Consider the following 19,987-nt stretch of genomic DNA (forward strand, 5'->3'; position numbering starts at 1 on the left):
CGCCCCGCGCCGCTGTCCCCGCCCCGCGCCACGTGTGAGGTCACGGCCGGGGGCGCCGGCGGGGCGGGGAGTGCGGCGCGGGGCGGGCTCAGGCTCGGGTCCGAGGATGCCGGGCAGCACCCCCGCCGCCCGGGGACCCTGCGACCTCGGCCCGACCTGGCATCTTGTTCAGGTCCCCAAACCTCTCGGATCCGCAAACGCGCCGCGTTACCCGGGGTCCGCGTCTGTAGTCCAGGCGCCGTCAACCTGCAGCAAAGCTTTCCCGGGCGGGAGGGGAGGCCTGGGGGCGGGGGTCGCACAAACAGCCCCCTGCCGCACCCCTGAGTGTTTGCAGTTCCGGGCCGGGTCGGCTTTAACTCCGCTTCTCTGGAAGTTGGTGGCAGGAGCCCAGGGACCCCTCCCTCCTGTTCAGGCACCCGGGGAGGGCGTTCAGTCTTCAGCCGCGGGCGCACTGAGAGGACACGGCTGCTCGATCAGGAAAACCAGCCAGCCTTCATTTATTCATTGTTTCCTTCCGCAAATATCTGCTGGACCCCTGGAAAACCCACAACACGTGGGGGTGGGACCTGGGCCAGGACGCGGCCTCCACCTTGCAGGGTCAGGTGGAATGATGGAGCCCCTCCTGCCAGTCAGACCCCCAGGAGTGGGGACCCAGCCCGGATAGCGGAACAGACCGGCTGCGGCTCTCAGGGAGCCTGGTCGTGACAATCCCTGGGAACCGAATCAAGGGCTCTGGGGCAAAGCAACCATCCCGGGAGCCCTGACCCGGGGCTGGCGGCCGACAGCCTTGGCGGGCAGGTCACACTGTGTGTCTTGAGCTGAGTGGCAACATGCTGTGTGCACTATGAAAACTCAGCAAGCTGACCACCTACGATTTGTGCATTTTCTTCATGTGTGTTACGTTCCGTTAACGGTTTGCCTAAAATCATTCTCTTCTGGGGGCGAAGAAACAGGGAGGTATTAGTCGCAGAGAGCAGAGGTGGGTTTTGCAGGACGATGCGTCCTGGAACCCCACCCTCCAGCCTGGCACCTGTTGACGATTCTTCGATTATTCTGTGTGCGCCTAAAACTCCTGCTGAGTGTTTGCATCACAAACGAGGACAATAACGATGATGGGAGGAATGAATGAAGAGGGTAAGACAAAACATCTTTAATTTCTTTCCACAAAAAAAGAAATAGGGGGAAAGAGTAGAGGTTTGGGATTGGCAGGGGGGCAGGGGGCCTGGCGAGTGGTGAGTGTGAACACAGACCATGCCTCTTATTTAGCTGTGGACGTGAGAACACAGTGAGCTCTGTGCCCAGGATGGAGAGCGTGAACATTCTAGTTTTACACACGTGTGTGTGCGTCTGTGTGTGTGCTTAAAAACACATGGTTTAGTTGTGAAAAGCCAAGTGGCAAACACAAGGGTCGCTGGGCAAGGAAAGGCCGCTGTAGCCACTGTTGGCTCAGGGCTCCCAGCCAAATGGAGCGGTCTCTGGGCCACCGTCTGCCCATCTCCCTGAGAGCTGACGGTGTCAGATCCCGTCGCCCCGTGGCAGAGTGCCCCAAAACTTGCGGGCCCGTGAAGCGACACGCACTTGGTATCTCCTTCTGAGAGCCAAGGCTTCGAGAGTGGTTTCACGGGCGGTTCTGGTTCAGGATCTCTCGTGAGTTTGCAGTCAGCTGGGGCTGCGTCATCTGCAGGCTCGACTGGGGCTGGAGGGGCTGCTTCTGGGATCACACTGCACGCGGCTGTGGACGCGGCTGTGGATGTGGCTGTGGGTGGGACCTCACCACAGGGCTGCTTGCACGTGTTCAAACACGGTGCCAGCTTCCCCAGAGAAAGCAACCCCGGGGAGAGCCCCAGTGCTCCTGATGATCTGACCCCAGGAGTCACACATGACCAGCACTGTTGTTTGTTTGTTTGTTTTTTAAGTTTATTTATTTATTTTGAGATAGAGAGAGAAAGAGCAGGAGCCAGGGGAGGAACAGAGAGAGAGGAGAGAGAGAATCCCAACCAGCTGTCAGCACAGAGCCAGACACGGGGCCTGATCTCACCACCCTGGGATCATGACCTGAGCCCAAATCAAGAATCGGTTGCTTAACCGACTGTGCCATCCAGGTGCCCCCGGCACATTCTATTCATTAGAAACTAGTGGCTAAGTTCAGCCCACGCTCAAGGGGAGAAGTATGAGGTATAAAGCTGCCCTTCTCAGAGACAGATAGCAAGGAACGTGCTGACATGTTTTAAAGCCACCACCAGTCCCTTCCAGGGAAGACATGGGCAAGGCGGTCGCCAGGGGACCAGTAGTGGGTCCCCAGGTCAGCCACACTTCTGCCTGACTTGGCCACATATTGGGGGTTCCAAAGACTCCCCTTCCTCAGACGAGATAATTTGCTAGAGCAGCTCACGCAGAACTCAGGAAAGCACTTTACCTACTATGCTTTATTGTAAAGGGTATATGACAAAGGACGCAGATGAACACCCAGATGACGAGGTCCAGAAGGGTCCCAAGTGCAAAAGCTTCTGTCCCACGGAGTTGGAGTGTGCCACCCCTGTGCTTAGAGTTTTTAGGGAATATCCAGCGTGTTAACACAACCGATTAAACCACTGACCGTTGGTGATTAATCTCTGGGCCTTCACCTCTCTCTGAGGTGGGGGGTGGCTGAAAGTCCCCACTCTCTGATCACTGGTTGCTTCTGGTGACCAGCCCGCATCCCCCAACAGTCCACTCGCTGGCACAATCTCAGGTGTGGCTGGAAGGGGCTTGTTATGAATAACAAAAAGTGCTCCTCTCAGCCCCATACGTGAGGAAATTCCCAGGGTTTTAGGAGCTCTTGTGTCAGAAATCTGGGAGAAAAAAAGACAAATACATATTTCCTGTTACCCCAGAGGGGAACTAGGAGCCTTATCAGTCACAATTACACCGAGTCGGGTCAGATAGGAGTCTGGGCCACTCACCTGCCCCTCTGCCCCCAGACGAAGAAGATGGAACGATGCTGGGGGACAATGTGTTTCTGAGGAAAGAGAGTGCTCAGACTGTGCCCCGAGGTCTGCGGCCCCAGCGTGGACGGCGGCCATCACCGTCAGGTGCACAGCTGTCACCCTGGGATCTCTGCCACCGTCAGTGGCCCTGGTGATCCTCGGGGCCACCAGCTCCCAGATGTGGGCAGGGCACATCTCCTAGGAGCTTCCTGATCCAGCACCCGAGGGAGGCGCTGCGTGTGTGGAAATGGCATTACGCTACCCTGACGCCTGAACGAAGGTCTGCTGAATACGGAATCGTAGGTGAGAAAGCATCTTCCTACACAAGTGCCGAGGCCTGTTCCATTGTTCTGTTGCTTCCGGCGTTGCTGTTGAGAAGTCAAAGCCTCTCTGACGCCTCCTCGCTTGCACACGACCCGGTATTCTCTCTCCAGGAGCCCGTAGAATCTTCCTTTCCCGGGCGGTGGAATCCCGCGATGAAGTGCCTCTCGCGGGCCTGCTTCCCACCGCGGGGCTGGGCCCGCACTGCCCCTCCCAGCGCAGAAGTGCATGTTTTCTGTCTGGGACAATTTCCTCTTCCTGGAGCACCTGCCACTTACAGCTCGGACTTCCGGGTGGGGGTGCCGATCGCCTTGTACATTGCCTGTACTTTCCTCTTTGCAGCTCGTTTCTGCTCTGCTTCCAGAGAGAGATCTCTCCCTTGACATCCCAATCTTGCGTGAAGTTCTTTGTTTCCGCTGGCGTAGTTATGATTTCCTAGGGCTGCTGTTCTCTGAATGTTCCTTTTTTTGCAAGTTTATTTCTTTATTTTGAAGGTGGTGGAGGGGCAGAGAGAGAGAGAGAGGGAGAGAGAGAATACCAATCAGCTGTCTGTCAACATGGGGCTCGAACTCACCAACCATGAGATCATGACCTGAGCCAAAATCAAATTGGACCCTTAACCGACTGAGCCCCCCAGGCGCCCCTCTCAGTGTTCTTTTAACAGAGTTTTATTATTCTTTCGTAAATAGAGGGCCAGAATCCCTAAGGGTCTTGCTGGTTTCATTTAATTGTTTACCATTCTCTCCCCCCTTCCAAGTCTCTTGTTTCATCCACTCAGCCTTATTTCTTTTTGTTCGTCTTGGTCTCAGCCATGTTAGAGGCCTTCCGAATGTCTGGGGGCCCTGGGTGTCTGTGATTAAGCAGTGAGGCCTCTGGCTGTGACAGGAGATTTACAGTCATTGAGCCTGGTAGGGGAGCTTGTGGGCCATTTGTCGCCCCCCCCCCCCCGGGGGACATTGTCCTTTTAGGCCGGTCAGACTCAAGGGAAGAAGCTTCTCATCTCTTGTCTGGAGCTGAATGAAGAGAAGGGGTGAGTCCCGACATTCACCGTCCTGCCTGTGGTGACCTGGCCACGCGTGTTCCATGTGGAGCCGCTGCCTCGACTGTTTGTGGCTCTCTCGGGTCCGGACACTCTGCTTGCCCCAAGAACAGACCTCCCGACCTCTGCTGGGGTGACGGAGGGGCCGCACCTACTCCTCCGCCAGCTGGCCCCCTCCCCTCCACCGAGGTAGGGTCCCCAGCAGGCACATCTGCCGAGGCCTCAGAACCACCCAACGCTGGCCTGGGGATCTTCTGAACACCGCGGCATGGGAGTTGGCTTGCAGACATCTTGGGAGACCCCCGGCCTGCCCGCCCTGGCCCTGAACTTGCCCAACCTGGTCGTCTGCACCCGCTGTGGAAGCATCCAGAATGCCTGCACCTCAGCCACAAGGAAGACCCCTTCCAGGGTTGCCTGTCCCTGGCTCGTGGTCTGTGGGCCACTGGGAGACACAAGTGCTGCAAATGGGGTACAGAGTCTGACACGGGGACCTACCCGGGGACCTGGCGTGGGTCAACAGTGAGTGTTGAGATGTGTCCTCTGGGAAGGTTGGCAGCAGATGCGGCTGCAGGCTGAATTAGCAGCTGTGATCACCTGCCTGCAGCCTGGGGGAGGCCAGAGGGTCTGTCGGTGGGGTCTTATCTTTGCTCCTGGGCTGGCTTCCCCATTTTGCTGTGGTGGGTTTCGCATGCACTTGAGTAGAGATCGGTAAAATGGCCCCATGTGCCCCCCACCCCATCCCCTCCTCTGACGGGGCTTCCGGAAGGTTTCTCTGGGTGGAGAAAGGAAGGGAGGGGGCAGAGGCAGTGGGGGTGGGGGGCTATCGTCGGAGGCACGAGTAGTGCTAGCCAGTGGTGATGGGAGAGAAGGGGACAGGTCTGTAGGGTGTTTGGGGCCCAACCAGAAAGCCTGGGGACGTAGGGTGGGACGGTGGAGGTGCCAGCCAGGGCCAGATGTCCCCGCATGGAGGTGTGCCACCCTGCCCTCCCAAGCGCCCGTGTAGCTGTGGCAGGGCCGCTGCCCCACCGTCTCCCAGGCTGCCTCTCACCTCTGTGTAAGGTCGGTGCCCATTGGCAGCGTGAGGGCTCTTCAGGGAACAGGGAGCCAAAGCCCCAGCTCTGCAGTGGGAAACACCACTCTGAACCGTGGGATGGCAAGGCGGTGCTCGCTCACTCATTCCTTCGCTTGTCCACCCTTTCCCTACTGCACAGGCTTTGTGGAGACTGGCAGGCCTGGGCTCCGGCCGGGGGACAGGCGATCCCCACCCATGGGCTCCCAGCCCTAAGCACGCGTGCCCGGCACGAAGTGGGTGCCTTTCAAGACTCGGACTTTCACAGTTATTTAAAAACAGTCTGAATGACGGAACACTTTACAAAAGAAAAGTCACCTATAATCCCTGCTCTAACAGCCTGTCTTCACCGTTCAGTGTTTTCTTCTGGTGTTTCTTTCTCTCTGCGCATGTACACACACCCATACACACCCATACGTGTGCACATATTCACACACTCGCGTATGTACGTGTATGCATACACATACACATATTCTCCTTTTGTATGTACCCTGTGCATGTACATTCTATATACCTTCTTTATATATATATATGTACTCTATATATGTATGTGTGTATACATAGATATTATACATGTAAATGTAAATATACAAGTAAGCAAATTTAATTTAAACGAATACTCACCGGTTTACCCACCAGCTTTGTACTTGTCATTTTTATTGTCTGGATGATATCCCAATCTGTGACTATAACGTTATTTCTCAAAATATTCCTTGGATACTGAATGTTTGGTTCATTTTCAAAGTCCTATTCTCTAAATCTGCAGGTGCTTGGCAACCGCCCCCGCACCGGCCCTGGTAGACCTGGGCCTCACGGTGTACAACACAGACCTGCCCCCAGCACACACAAGGTGTGGGGGCGGCAGGCAGTGAGCAGGTGACTAGACAAAGGACGGTCACAAAGGGAGTGTGCGCTGAGGGAGGGACAGAGCGGCGGCTCTGGGACGGGCGGACAGCTGTCCTCATCACATGGGAACGGGCTTCCGCTGGCGGGGTATTTCTCTCCAGGGGGCTGAGGCGCCTTGGCTGGGCTGCGTGAGCACATCGTGCGGGTTCACCTGTTATCAAGCACCTTGGGGCCAGTGTGCGGGTGGCGGCTGGGGAAACTCTGCACGTCCCTGCGGCCCCTGCGAGAGGCCGCCGAGACGGGCTTTCAGAGTCCCGTAAAATTCGGCGGAACTGCAGCCCTCAAAACTGTGCTCGAAGCACCGGATCGCAGTCGGTGACACAGAGCGCCTGTCCCAGGTGCGCCTATGAGGCATGAGTTCGGTCCAGTTCAGGTTACGGGCGGGATCTCCAGTCCTGATTTGCTATCTTGAGTCTCTGGCCAGGAATACTGCCTTTTCCGAGCCCAGCGGGCACGTCCACGTGCAGCAGGCTCTTTACCCACTTGGTGGTAACGTCCGGACCCTGCACCTGCCCGGCCCCCTCAGTCCGCCACACAGGCCCGGGCACGTCAGGGCAGGACAGGCACAGGGCCAGGCACAAATCGAAACTCAGACCCCTTGCTCGTAACTTGTTAATAATTTCAAAACAGTGACAATGAGCCTCCAACCACGCGCTGGCCTGTCCACAAGGCCTTTGCTGCCTCTTTGGGTCAGAAGAGCTGATGTTGATATTCTGGCCTAACTGTGTCCCCGCGTTGGGGAGAAAAAAGTACTCACCCCATTGCTAACAGGGGTAAGGGACTTTTTCCAGGGGACCAGCCCAGCGGGGGGGAGGTCAGGCGCAACTCTGACCACAGCCCCCAAACGTGTGACTTATGGAGGCCAGAGAGCAGGCGAGGTGCCTCAGGGCGGATGGAGGAGACACCCCGAGGCACTGGGCCCAGCCTCTGGGCCAGGCCAGGTGATCAGCATGCGACAGTGGCCCCAGCACCAGCACGTGATGGCATCTGGAGACAGGGTCTTACAGAGGCGATTGGGTTAAAATGAGGTCACAAGGGTGGGTCCGACCCCAATGTGACTGAGTCCTTATGAGAAGAGGAGATCAGGACGCAGATACACACAGAGGGAGGGCCTGGTGAGGACTATGGCGGGGCCGGGGTGGGGAGGACAGAGCCAGCCCCGCCCCTGCCTGGTCCTCGGACATGCAGCCTCCAGGACAGAGAATGACAGCTTGCTGCCTGAGCCGCCCGCCTGTCCACCGCGGGAAAGCAGTGTGGCTGGTGTGTGTCTGCCAGACCCGTGATGCTGGCTCATTCCAGCACGAACCGCTCACGTGCTTGGCACACAGACGCTTCAGGGTATTACAAAGGCGGCCGCCGTTCCAGAGCTGGACGAGCCAGACAGACTTCGCCCCCACAGAGAGACAGACAAGAACAAGTAGACACAGGATCGCTGCGGGAATGTCAGCTCTGGGCCGGGCCCACCTGGGAGGCCGCCCTGGTCACTTGTGTTACTGTTTACAGTTCCAGATACCCCCCGGGGAAGGTTCCAGGCGATGGGAACGCAGGCTGGCACCGGGCCAGGAGTGAGAGATGGAAGACAGGCGCGCAAGCCCCTGCCCGGCCTCCCCACCCTGCCTGCCCTGGTTGGGGTCCTTCTTCAACCCCCGTCCATGCGCGGCACAGGGCGAGCGAGCCTGGGCCTGCGTGTGGCGCTCCCTCCCAATCCCTGTCTCTGTCTGTCCCCGCCAGGAATGTGACCCACCCTCTGAGCCTGACCGGACCTTCGGCACTACTGTCCCAGGTAGGCCTGCCCCTCCTCCCCCGCCAAGGGGGCCCTGGAGGTCTCGGGAGTGACAGCCAGACCCCTGAGAGGCCGTGGGCCGTGGGACCCTCCTCTTGCTGTTGTCCCCACCTGGGCTTTCCTGGGCTGGGGACACGTGTCCCAGCTCTGCAGCCCACACGTGGCAAGGCCTGTGGCCACTCCCTCCCTCCCCATCCGGGCCTTCTACCACGGGGTCCCTGCAGGTGGGGGCTCTAGCAGCACTGACATCTGCCAACACCACCCCAACAGCTGTGCCCTACACAGGGTCCTGGGTCCCGGGCCCCCAGCCATGGCCCGTCTTCTGACTGTGGCAGGTGCCGTGAGGAAAGTAAGGCACGGTGCTGTCCGCGTGGCCTGCTGCCCCCCAACCGCCTGACTTCCTGTCTGTCCCTCACACCCTGCCTGCTCCCGTCTCCTCCTCGTCCTGCTTCATGCTCCACGGTGGTCACCCCACCTGAGGTCACCTGCTTCTGGCACGTGATCTGTCCCTCCCACTGGAACACCCCCCCCCCTGTGCCAGGACGATGTGCACCCTAGAGATGACCCACAACAGAGCTTTCTCGAGTAAATGTCCGACTGGACGAGGAGGTGGCACTGAAAGGGACGTATCACGATGAAGAAACAGATGTGCCAAGGCCCTGGGGTGGGGATGAGCTGGACCCTAGGACGGGGGGGGCGGGAGGAGCCCATGGGGGTGCAGCAGAAGTGGGCGGGCCCAGACCTCACACTTGGACCATACTGGGGGCTCCAGGGAGCACTGGAGTGCTCCCAGCAGAGACAGGAGTACGCTGTCCACTTCTGGGGGCCATTCCCACCTGCGGGCGTCTCCCTTCCAGCCCGCGTGACCGACACTTCAGGCACCAGAAACGCAGGGGCACGGAGCCCCCAAAGCAAACACACCCCGTGAAGAGCACATCGAAACCCCACAGAAGTGGTTTTTATTTCAGTGCGCACGGCGCTCTGCGTGTCCACGAAGACGGGCTGTGTCTGCGGGCCCAGTGTGGGCGACACCCGGACCTTTCGGTTTTTCTCGGTCCTAATGTGACCAGCTTCCGGGGATGGGAAGCGTGTCCTGTCGGTCCCTCTCAGGGCGGGTCACCGTGAGCACGAGTGGGAACTCGCTGGCCTCTGTTGATTCGGAGATGGGAGGGAGGGTCCGCTCTCAGCTGAGGCCGCGTCTACGGGGGCCTCCCCTCCCCCGGTGCTGCCCCGCAGACCCACGCCGTGCCGGATCAGGAGGGGAAGGTGGGCGCCTCGGCCAGCGGGCGGGCCATGCTCTGGATGGCCCACTGCAGGATGCCGTCGAAGGAGTGCTGGAAGACAGGAGAGCAGAGGACTGGGAGACCTGCCTGAGCCCCCAGGGGACAGGTGCACACACCCTGGGTTCCAGCGTCCCCTGGAGTCACGAGCATCCCGCCCCTCCTAGTCACAGGTGGGGAAACTGAGGCCTGAAGCACCACAGGGCACGTCAGGCGAGGGAAGACTCCTCTTTTGGTGCTCTGCCATAGCATCCTGCAAACACGGGCACGGCCGCCACGGCTCTTCTGCCTCCGTCTTCTTCCCGGCTCCGAGGCAAGACCGGTTCTTTCCATCGTGTGCTCCCGCAGGACGGAGGGGGCACGGGGAGACCCAACATTCCAGCATAATGCCTTTCTCCAACGGCATCGGGCGACCGCCCCGCCAGAGCCACAGGGCCAACATCCAGTGCCCAGGGTCACCCTGAAAGACTCCTGCCCTGAGACCCACCCGTGCCCAGCCCACCACACCGGGCAGGGCCCCACAGCCCCAGGAGGCCACGGGCGGGCCACCTGGGTGTGGGAATGGCTGGAGGGGTCTGACCTCCTGTCAAAAGAAGATGGAACCCCAAAAAGGCCCATTTTCTTCACAGCGACTATAGCTGTTGATCTTAGGGTGGAGAGGCTGGGGCTGGGAGGGGCCGTGAGAGGTCCACCGGAGGCAGAGGTTCCGGGGCGCCCCCCCCCCCAGGGGGAGTCATGGCATCAGAGTCAGGCTTCCGCGGTGCTGGTGCTGAGGTCCTGCAGCCACTGCCCCCCCCCCACCCCGGATCCGGGAACTCTGGACCAGGCTAGAAGCAGAAAGGGCTCAGGGGCTCCTTTCAGCTCCTTTGTGCGCTAGGGGCTCCCGCATGTGCTGGGGGGCCAGAGCCGTGCCCGAAGCAGCCTGGGCCTGTGGTGCTCAGTGCACCCAGCAGGGTCTCCCAGGCCCTCCTCTGGCTCCCGTGCTGGCTGCTTGGGGCTGGGGGGGGGGGGGGGGGGGAAGGGAGGAGAAGGAGGAGCCCCAGCCAGGTGACGCATTACCTCGCTTAGGAGGGATTCCAGGTCGTCCCTGTGCACACCCGGCTCGTGACCAGCAGAACCGTCCCCTGCCTGCAGCCCAGGAAAGGGAGGTCAGCCCAACTCCCGCACCCCTGCCGGGCACAGCTGGAACAAAGCCGGACACCGTGCAGAGGCAACAAGGGTCTAGGGGACAGTGGCTAATGCCAGGACAGAGGGCGTGCTGCCCCGAGCAGGGCCCTGGGAACTGAATTCTAACACCCAGCTCCTGCCAGGGTCGTGGGCACGAGCGAGCTTGGGGCTCTGGAAGCTGGCTGCCCAAGGCCCCCAGGCCTGCCTGCCTCCACGTGCTGCATGCAACCTTCTGGGGAAAGCCAGGTGACTCAGAACCAGCTAGAAGGGACCGTCGGGGATGGAGAAACTGAGGCCCAAAGAGGAAAGCGTCTGGTGTGGTGCCAGCCATTCACCCATCCGACTAGCATTGCCAGGGCCAACCGTGCCCCCTCCCCCCCAACCCCCCCCCCAAGGGGCCAGGGCCTAGCGTGCCCCCCCCCTTAAGGGGCCAGAGCCCGGCAGCAGGCTGTCCATGAACAGCCTAGGAGGGAGAGACGACCATGCTAAGTGGACCCACATGAGACTGCCAGGTTCTGGCTCAAAATAGCCAAATCTGAGCTCCTAAACACAGGCCCTTGGAGGCAACATCAGCCCCTGGGGCGTGAAAAGGGACCCAGCTCCAAGGTGGGGGCGGGTGGGGGGGCTGCTGGGGAAAGCGCTGGGGCCACACCCACATTTTCAGGACCGCCCCTGGGAAGGGAGCCAAGGGGCTGGGACTTCTTAGTCTCCAAAATCGTTACATTTTGCATCACAAAGACAAGGGGATCTTCGCTAAATTGAGAAAAGAGCCCAAGAGTCAATGAAGAAGCATCTTCTGGAGGGAGGGACCCTCTCTGGGGCGGGGTGGCACCCGGCAGGGCTGAGCCGTGGGCGTGCACGTAAGCCCCCTCGTGGGCAGAACAGGGGCCTCCGTGCCTGGGCTGGCATCGCACAGGCACAGTGTGTTCGCGGGAGGATGCGGCACGGCTGGGGAGCATGACGGGGCACCGGTGGGGTAGGACTTGCCACCACCCAGGGCCCTGAGAGGTTCTTGGGGGTGGGGAGGCAGGGACACGGTCAGGCAGGATGAGGTGCGCCACCCCGAGGCTCCCGGGAACACACAGGTTCTGAGGGAGCCCGGGGTGACTGCTGGGTAGGAGGGCAGACGGAGGCCACTTCTCCCCGACGGCTCCCGGCCGCAGGATGGGGCTGGACAGGGCCCCGGGGCAGGGCCACGGGGGGACTGGGGTCACACTGGGGAGTCAAGCGTGCTTGCTCATCCCCGGTGGAGCCTTCTTGCTGTGGCCGCTTCACCCCCCACCCCACTGTGGGGATCGTGCGCCCCAGGCGCTGGGAGAAGGAGGCCTTCGGGGGGGAGCCCTGCGCTGGGAGACCAGGGACCTAGGGGGGCCCTGCGCTGGGAGAAGGGGGCCTAGGGGGGGCCCTGCGCTGGGAGAAGGGGGCCTGGGGGGGGCCCTGGCTCGGCCATCACGAAAGAACAGCCATCCCACAGCCGCTGGTTTCCAACAGACGTGATCCGAAGGGAAGCTATTTAAACAACTAAATTGTATGAAACAGTGAACGCAGGGCCACGGGGCGCGGCGCATCCGCGAAGCTGGCACTCGAGTGTCCCTGGAGGTGTGCTCGCCACCTAGACCCCGCGGGGTCCCCGCCTCCCTGGGCAACACTGACCTTGGCGGGCCCGGGCGCGGCTCGGGCGGGGGTCGGGGCGGGCGCGCCCTCCTCGGGGGCCGGGGCGGTGTCTCCGGAGCAGGATCGGCAGCGCGGGACGGCCCTGCGTACAGCGGAGGATGGTGTCGTGGGCTGCCGGTCCCCCGCGGTGTCCCTCCCGGTCCTGCGCCCAAGCCGCCGCGCTCACCCGGGCCGCGCTGCGCCCGCGGGGAAGTGGCAGCGCCAGTGGAAGGCGGCGGCGCAGTGCGCGCACCGCAGCGCGTCCGCGCCGTCCCCGCACACGCCGCACCGCGCACCTGCCGGGCCCTGTGGGGGGACAGAGTGGTCACGGTGGGGGGGAGGGGCGCCCACGCCCTCTGCCCCGCCCCCGGGAGCCCAGCGACACCCAGCACCTTTGCTCTGCAGTCCCAAGGGACCTTGCTCCGCCTTAGTGGACCCGGACCCCCTTTAGGGCTGGTCAAGGGGACCCCAGAACCGCCTCCCTTATTGTCCTGCCCCTGTGAGGGTGGGCTGGGGTAGGGGTTCTAGGAACCGGGGCGGAATGTATCACCCCTGCTGGAATCCCTCCGGGAGCCTCCCCTCCCTGGTTCTGCGTGCACAACCCCTGCCCCCCCACCCCCGTCTGGCTCCTCCTCCCTCAGCCCTGACCCCAGCCCCCCACCTGACTACTGCCCCCTTTCCCCGCATGTCACTCCTCCTATTTCGGCTCCGTCTGGTTGTCCTGCGCGCCCTGAGCTCCCAGAAAACAGCCACCCCCACCCCAGCACCCCCTCACCTGCTGCCCCTCGGGGCCCACACACAGTAGGGGGCGCAGGGCTGAGGGGTTCAGCACCGGCAAGGGGGCTGCAGAAGGCGGGGCCAGCAGGTGCTTGTAGGGACCGGCAGCGTCCATCCCTGCTGAGGGCTCCCTGGACGGCCCCTTGGCCTCTTCCCCCGTCAGCTTCAGCCCCAGGAGGACCTGGAAGCAGAGGGCCGGTGCTTGGAGAGGCCGCGGTGGCCTGTGCCTCACCGCCCAGGGAGTCAGCGATCACTGGGACCCGGGAAAGCCCCGGGGGCTGGCGTGGGAACCCCACATGGGGTTGGAAAGGTTTGGGTGAAGCTCCTGGCTCTGTGTCCTCAGCAAGGTACTTGACCCTTTTGCCATGTACAGACGGGGTGCCCGTGGCCCTCACGGGCTGTCAGGGAGGACTCCGGATCTACCCGGACGTGTGTTGTATCATTCCCGTCTCTGCTGCAACAGAACGCTTAAAACATTTTTAGAGAATGTTATTAGTAGCCAAAGTGCAATCCCCTGAGCCGGGCGACAGAGCCAAGGCCCCACATGGGAACATTTCCCAGTGCTAGAAGCCAAGCTGAGGAGGCCAGGCCGGCGGTGGGGAGTCCCGGTTCCCAGCCTGGGGCCCCACCCATGGGAGTGGCCGGGAAGCCGGCGGGGGCGGGGCCTGCGGTGGGCCCGGGCCTGGGCCCGGGCGTACCTGGGTCTCCGCGGGCGGCTCCCGGGGCTGGGGCTCCTCGGCCTGGGGAGGGTCCCGCTGGCCTCCCCCCCGGAGACAAGTGTAGCACCTCCAGGTCCCACTGCTCACGTGGTCCACGTGGTCACCAGCCAAGGACATGCAAGGGGGGCAGAGGGGACCGCAGACTCCCAGATACACAGGCGGGGGAGGCCTGAGGTCTCCTCCACGTTGCCGCTTGCCTTTCGCAGATGGGGAAACTGAGGCCCAGGCTGGACAGTGGGCAGAGCCAGGATGGGAGGACCGCCCCGGCCAGTGAGCAGGAGGGCCGGGAGGCTGGGAAGCTGAGCCCCGGGGGTGGCGGGGGGGGGGGGGGGGGGGGCGGGGGGGGTGGCCCTCGCCAGTATGGTCAGCGTTCCCTCTGCTGAGCCCCAAGAATCCGGACATCCGTTGACCTGCAGAGCCCCGTGCGTGGCTCTCGCTGGCCTTGCCCTCCCGACGGGACCTCTCTGAACGGGGGACCCACCCCCGTTTCCGCAAGGGGGACAGTGCCCAGCAGAAGGGGACACGGTCAAGGGCAGGAAAAAAGAGAAGATGACCGCCCCACCCTTGGAGGCGAATGATGACCTCGGCTGAACGCCCTCATTTAGTGACAAGCATCAGAGACAAGTGGCCTGGTGAAGGCCACTCAGGGAGCAGGGGCAGGGCCAGGGCTCGAAGGTGGGTCACTTCTCCCACGCAGGCTCTTCCCCGCCAGCCGTGGTCACCCGTGGGAGCTGGCAGTAGAGGGCAGGACGCGGTGGGCGGGGGGAAGGGAGCGCCAGGAGGTAGGCGCGGGAGGACTCTGGCCCTGCCCAGGACGGGCACCCACTCTGCCCGACTTCAAGTAGGAGCTTGTTTGGAGGAGGGGGGCCGGCTGCTTGTGGGACTTTGGGCTGGGGGTGTGTGGAGAGATGGGACAAGGTGGCCGCTCTTCACTGGGGGGCCTCATTCTGCTTCTCTGCCCTCTGGGGCCCTGCTGGCCAGGCTGGGAGGACCCAGCCTGGGTGACCCGAACGGAGACACTTCCGGGCAGCCCCACACCCAGGTCAGTCGGGCAGAAGTGGCCGTGAAGCCAGCTGGGGGCGGAGAGCGGCCTGCCGGGCTCACCTGGGAATCTCCCGGAGCGGCGGGGACAGGCAGGCCAGGTGGAAGGCCCGGGGGCAGCCGTCACAGCAGATGAGCTCCCCGCCGTCCCGGCACACGGCACACTCGTCCTCGTTCTTCTGACACGGGCAAGACACGCGTATCCTCTGGAAGATCCGGGGCGGCGCGGCGCCCTCCCCGAGAACCTCTCGCAACAGCTCCGCCGCGGCATCCCCGGGGGCCCCCAAGTCCCCTGCCTGCCCCCAGCCCTCCCCCACGACACTCTCCATCTCGGAGACCCTGGTCCCCTGCGCACACCCCCGGGCCAGGCCATCCCTCTTGGGAGGACGGAGCCTCCAGAAAGCCCCGTTTCCCGTGGGTGCCTGTGTCCCCAGCAGCGTCCACACTGCCCACCCCACACGCCCTTCATCACAGCGCAGTGGAGCGATGGCCGGCGGCGTTGCCATCAGCCCCAAGCACCCGCCGTCCCCGCGCCTGGAGCCTGGACGCTGCCTGTGCCCCTGCCTGAATGGCACCACAGGGCCCTCCGGGATGCCTCCTCCAGGCCAGGCCGCCCTGCACAGCGATGAGATCGCTCACTGTAATCACCCCCTGATCCTGCCAGCCGAGAGCTTGGAGGGGGGCAGGGAGACACGGGTCCTGCTCCCTCCTGGGCGCCCGGGGCCCAACAGCGCCTGGCGGGGGGCCGGAGGCGGTCAGATCTGTGGTGGGTTCTGTGCTGTGCTGGATGCTCAGGTCCCTGGCTCCCAGGAGGGGCCACCTCCCCACCCCCTGGCCTGCTGGGAGACTGTGAGACCGGGGACAAGGGCACCCAGCCCAGACCCGTGGTTTTAAACACCTGGTAGGACTCACTTTCTTTGAGTTATTTGAACACAAGTTGTGTGTTATCAGGAAAACTGTTATTAAACAGGGAACCTCGACCCTGTGAACAGAAGCTTAAGGCTCTGTCCTTATCACCCAAGGGAGAGCCCTGGACAGGGGCAAAGGGGCAGAGGGACCCCCTGTGGACGGTGGAGACGAGGGAGTTCCACTGTGGCCTGGGCATTACCTGGTGGGCCTGGGGCTCGCTGGGGAGGGCGGGAGGGGCCTGCACCCTGCCCTGTACGCCTGCTCTCGGGTCGCCTCCACCCTGCTAGGGAGAAGGGGGCGGGTCACCAGAGTGCGGAGCACCCTCTGGGCAGGCCCAGCCCCAGCTGAGCTCTGTGTTGGGGGGTGGCTATCAAGGGCAGGGCTTACAGGGGCGGAAGCCTGGGTCCCCTTGGCTCGGACCAGGGTCTTTGGGCCACCGCTACGGGCCTTGTTCTTCCCGGCACTGGGGTCTTCGAACTTGCTGGGAGTATAAAACTCCCCCCCAACCTGGATGCACTTCTTGGAGCCACCTGGGAGGAGAGGCTGGCTGGCCTGGGAGGCCCAGGAGGGTGGGGGGCAGAGTGGGGGGACAGAGAGGTGGGGGGGTGGAGTGGGGGGGCACTCTGCAGCTGGCTGCGCCCCAGCCCCAGGCAGCTCTGGGACCAGGGTCCTGGGCACAGCAGGGGTCCTCTGCAGGGGACGAGGGGGTTGCTGCTCCCGGCCAAGCGTGTCCACCTGGAACCTCAGAGTGTGGCCTTATTTGGAAGCAGGGTCTTTGGTGACGGGATTAGTTAAGATGGGCTCCCGAGCGACACTGAGTCCAGTGACGGGTGTCCTCAGGAAGAGTAGAGAGGACACAGACAGATACAGGGAGGACACCCTGAGACTTGGGGGCAGCGGCCGCGGCGGTGGGGCCCGTAGCAAGGACTGCTTGCGGGGAGAGGCAGGAAGGACTCTGCCCCGGGGCCTCTGGAGGGAGCACGGCCGCCCACGTCTCCGCTTTGGAACCTCCTGCTGTTTTAAGGGCCCGGTGCGTGGCCACTGGTTATAACTGCCATGGTGAACTACTTCAGGGTCCCCGGGACCCTCCCTGGGGGCTGAGACCAGGGCCCGCATTGGCTCCCGGGGGCCAGCTGGCCCTGGCCGTCCACAGCATCCCCGGCCAGCGACCAGCAGGAGGGAGGGGAAGGGGGTGGTATGGGGGTGGGGCAGGTGGGGCAGAACTTCCCGGAAGGGGATGAGCCCAAGACCCTGAGGGGCCCCTCCGGGTGGGCAGAGTGACCCGGGAGGTGGCCCTGGACCGCCGACCTCCCAGAAGCCCAGGAGCCCCCACCCTGAGGGACGCCCTCGGTGCCCGTCCCCCCTGCAGAGGTGGCCGCCTGCGCGCCAGCTGCACGTGCACCTGGGGCCTGCGTCCCCCTGGCAGCACCCTGGCCTGGCAGTGCCGTCTACCTGACTCAAACACCTGCTGGATGAGGATGCCCTCCACTGCCCCATGGGCTCCGGGGACGTCCCCAGCCGACATGGTCACGGCTCTCTGGACCGAAGTGGACGACATGGTCTGAATTCCTGGGGAAGGGAGCACAGGGCGGGGGGCGGGGGGGGGTCATCGATTGGAAAGACGGCCCCTGAGCACCCCCTCCCTGCAGGCCGTGGGGAGAGAGAGGCGCCTGGGCTGCGGAAGCCTTTCCTTCCGTCCAGGGCAGGCCTTGGAGGGGGCCCAGCCCTTCCACGGACAGACAGCCAGCCCATGTGTAAGTGCAGAAACAGGCCATGGGTGTGTGGGGGGGTGAGGCTGTGTGGTGTGTGTGTGCGTGTGGAGTGTGGCATCCGAGCTGACCGAACACAGCAGGCAGGGCCGGACAGGGACCCCCCAGGACATGGCCCCGGGTGGTGCTGGGAGGGAGGCAGGGTTCCTAGGGTCTGTCTTCAGGTCAGGTGACTCAGGTCTCCGGGACCCCCCACCCTGGGGCAAGGAGGGGACAGAAACGGGCCAGGCTTCATCCGGCTGAGGGACCAAGAAGGATCCTGCGGAGGAAGCACAGTCTGGGCCGGCCCTGAGGACGGGGACACTGAGACGGGCACACGTAGGTTAACCCGAGGTGCCCCTCTTTCCCCAGTGAGGCTGTGCAGCCAAGGCTGTGGGGTGGCATGCCAGGCCTGCAGGGTCCCAGCTCCCAGGACAGGCCGGCAGAGGGCAGCACCCCACGGGGCCCTTGACTCCGTGGCCCCAGCCCAGGAGGTCGGGGAACCTGGCTCACCGTTCCCCGGCAGGGGGCGCTGCGGCTCTGCGTTGCTCTCCGGCTTCCTGGGGTGCTTGGCCTTTGCCTGGGAGCCTGTAGGGGGAGTGTGCAGGGGGAGCCACACCCGCCTGGCCCTCCGCTCCCCACGGAGGTGGGGGGGGGGGGGTGAATGCTGGCGGCCAAGGGCGCATGCATGTGGGCGGGGCCTCCCAACTCCCGTGGTCCCCTTGCTTTACCGGCTCTGGTGTCCCCGTCAGTAAAAGGAAGTGACCCCCACCTGCCTACTTCCCGGGGTCCTGGGACGAGGGCCGGCTGGGCTCACCCACGAAGCACCCACAGGGATTTTCCGCAGCCCCGGTGGCCGGCCGGGGCGGCGGGGGCAGGGGGGCTCCACGGCAAGACAGGAGGGGGGACGGCCAGTGGTGTCGGGCCATCTGTGACCGATCAGTACCTCCGACCAGATACCTGGGGTGGAGGTGCCCCTAGGAGACAGTGCCCCGGGTGGGGCGGCCCTGGGCTCCTCCAGGGCCTTCCTCTTGGAGGGGGGTCTGGGCAGCAGCACTGGGGCCTTGGGGCCCGTCGGGGGCTTTCTCCCCTTCCTCGGCTGGCTGAGGTCCACGTCTGCGGGGCGAGCAGGGACCGGGCCTCAAGACCAGAGCCGACGCCCTGGCGAGGTGCGCGAGAGCTCGGCCCTTTGACGCTCAGGAGCCAGGGCGGTCCTCGGTGGTGTCGGGGGGCTCCCTGGCCACCCCCCTCCCTTTTACAGTCCGGCTGGGATGACTCCAGCCGCCCCCGGCTCCCGCAGAACCCCAGTTCCTCTCGCAGCACTCCACCCCCCCCCCCACCCCGACCTTTGGGGAAAGAGTCTAGGATGGGCTGCAGCCGGGCGTATCTCTCCAGATTGTAGTCCTTAAAGAGAACCCTCCAGAAGTCCAGGATGGCAACTGCGTCTTGGGTCAGGAGCCACGAAAGGAGCGCGTGGAAGGCCTGCGGGCAGCCTTCCTTCTCCTTCAGGCGCAGGGTCTCCTGAAGCAAGAGTGGGGGCTGGGAGGCCCCACCTCCTGCCCCCCCCCCACAGCACCCGCCTCCTGACCCCCGCCACTCCACACTGCCCCCTCCTCCTGACTCCCCCTCCTCCCACCCCCCCTCCTCCACGGCACCCCCTCCTCCCGCCCCCCCCCACCTCCCGACACCCCTTCTGTCTTTCTGGAGGGCAGAACACCATCCCAGAGGGTGCTGCAGGTGACCTGGGCACCGTGTCCATGCCATCAGCTTGCAGCGGGCATGAGGCTGCCTGGGGGTGCTGGGGGTGAAGAAGGCCCACCTGGAACTCATGCTAGGGGAGCCCCTAGCTTAGAGGGCAGCTTGAGGAGGGCTGGGCAGGGGCGCTGGGGAGGCACAGGAATTCGCCCTGGAGACCCTGTGCCTTCTCCTCTTCACCAAAACAGCCCGCCCACCCCCCCCTTCCTTCCCCCCCACGGGCGGGGCGGAGTCCGTCTGGAGCTCATCTTGCCAGACATTGGCTAGAGGGCAAGGCTTGGGGAAGGCGAGGGGGACATTGGGGGTCTGTCTGGGCCCACCTGGAACTTGTCCTCGGGGACCACGTCGTGGTCCACCAGCGCGTGCAGCAGCGGGAAGGCGCTGTCCACAGCCATGGCGATCTCAGTGCGGTACAGCCTCAGGAGGTGACGAAGCACCGTGTCCCCACCTGCCTGGGCCTCACCCGCCGTCGCGGGGTCTGGGGGCGCGGGGCTGGGGGCCCCCTCTCCCCGCCTGGGGTCCCGCGGCCTCGGGGTACCACTGGACTTGTGGGGTGTCTGAGCCATCTCTGCCTTCTGGCCCCCGCGCTGCCCCTGACCTGCCGGGCTCCCGGGCGGGCACCCCTGGTCAGGCGCACCTGGGGGGGCACCTCTGTGAGCCAGAGCCCCGTCTCTATTATACTAGGCTCCCCAAGGACAGAGCAAAGGCCGTGTTTCCCTTGAGCCAATCAGGGCGGGAGGGAGGGGCAGGGATGGAAAGTTCCCTGTGACCCAGTAAAGAGAAGGTCCCATCCGCTCCATTCACACCTGCCAGCAGGCTGCTGGCTTCTCTTTCCTCTGTAAAGGAAGCTTCCG

General features: G+C 63.5%; 1 protein-coding gene and 1 long non-coding RNA gene across 2 annotated transcripts; one reads left to right on the top strand and one right to left on the bottom strand.

Moving 5' to 3' along the window:
* Positions 1 to 942: 942 nt before the first annotated feature.
* On the top strand, positions 943 to 5,002 carry LOC122198594. Its single transcript, XR_006193051.1, has 3 exons — positions 943 to 1,134; positions 2,961 to 3,269; positions 4,256 to 5,002. It is a non-coding gene; the product is annotated as an uncharacterized LOC122198594 (long non-coding RNA).
* Positions 5,003 to 9,017: 4,015 nt separating this feature from the next.
* On the bottom strand, positions 9,018 to 19,699 carry AIRE (autoimmune regulator). The gene is made up of 14 exons (XM_042902936.1): positions 19,454 to 19,699; positions 18,725 to 18,899; positions 18,339 to 18,494; positions 17,892 to 17,966; positions 17,083 to 17,199; positions 16,018 to 16,160; positions 15,830 to 15,910; positions 14,785 to 14,900; positions 13,660 to 13,759; positions 12,960 to 13,142; positions 12,372 to 12,490; positions 12,185 to 12,287; positions 10,424 to 10,492; positions 9,018 to 9,418 (listed from the first exon to the last, which is right to left on the bottom strand). The coding sequence occupies exons 1-14, from the start codon at positions 19,697 to 19,699 to the stop codon at positions 9,338 to 9,340; spliced, it is 1,764 nt and encodes a 587-aa protein (XP_042758870.1). The 3' UTR covers positions 9,018 to 9,337.
* Positions 19,700 to 19,987: the final 288 nt, after the last annotated feature.

Source organism: Panthera leo, chromosome C2, assembly GCF_018350215.1.
Source record: "Panthera leo isolate Ple1 chromosome C2, P.leo_Ple1_pat1.1, whole genome shotgun sequence".
Classification (NCBI taxonomy): domain Eukaryota; kingdom Metazoa; phylum Chordata; class Mammalia; order Carnivora; family Felidae; genus Panthera; species Panthera leo.

Coding starts and splice junctions, on each gene's coding strand:
- AIRE (XM_042902936.1), bottom strand. CDS start 19,699: ATGGCTCAGACACCCCACAAGTCCAGTGGTACCCCGAGGCCGCGGGAC. Junction 13,760..14,784: donor CCGCTCCGGGAGATTCCCAG/GTGAGCCCGGCA, acceptor CCACGTGAGCAG/TGGGACCTGGAGGTGCTACA. Junction 12,288..12,371: donor GCGGGCGCAGCGCGGCCCGG/GTGAGCGCGGCG, acceptor CGCTGTACGCAG/GGCCGTCCCGCGCTGCCGAT.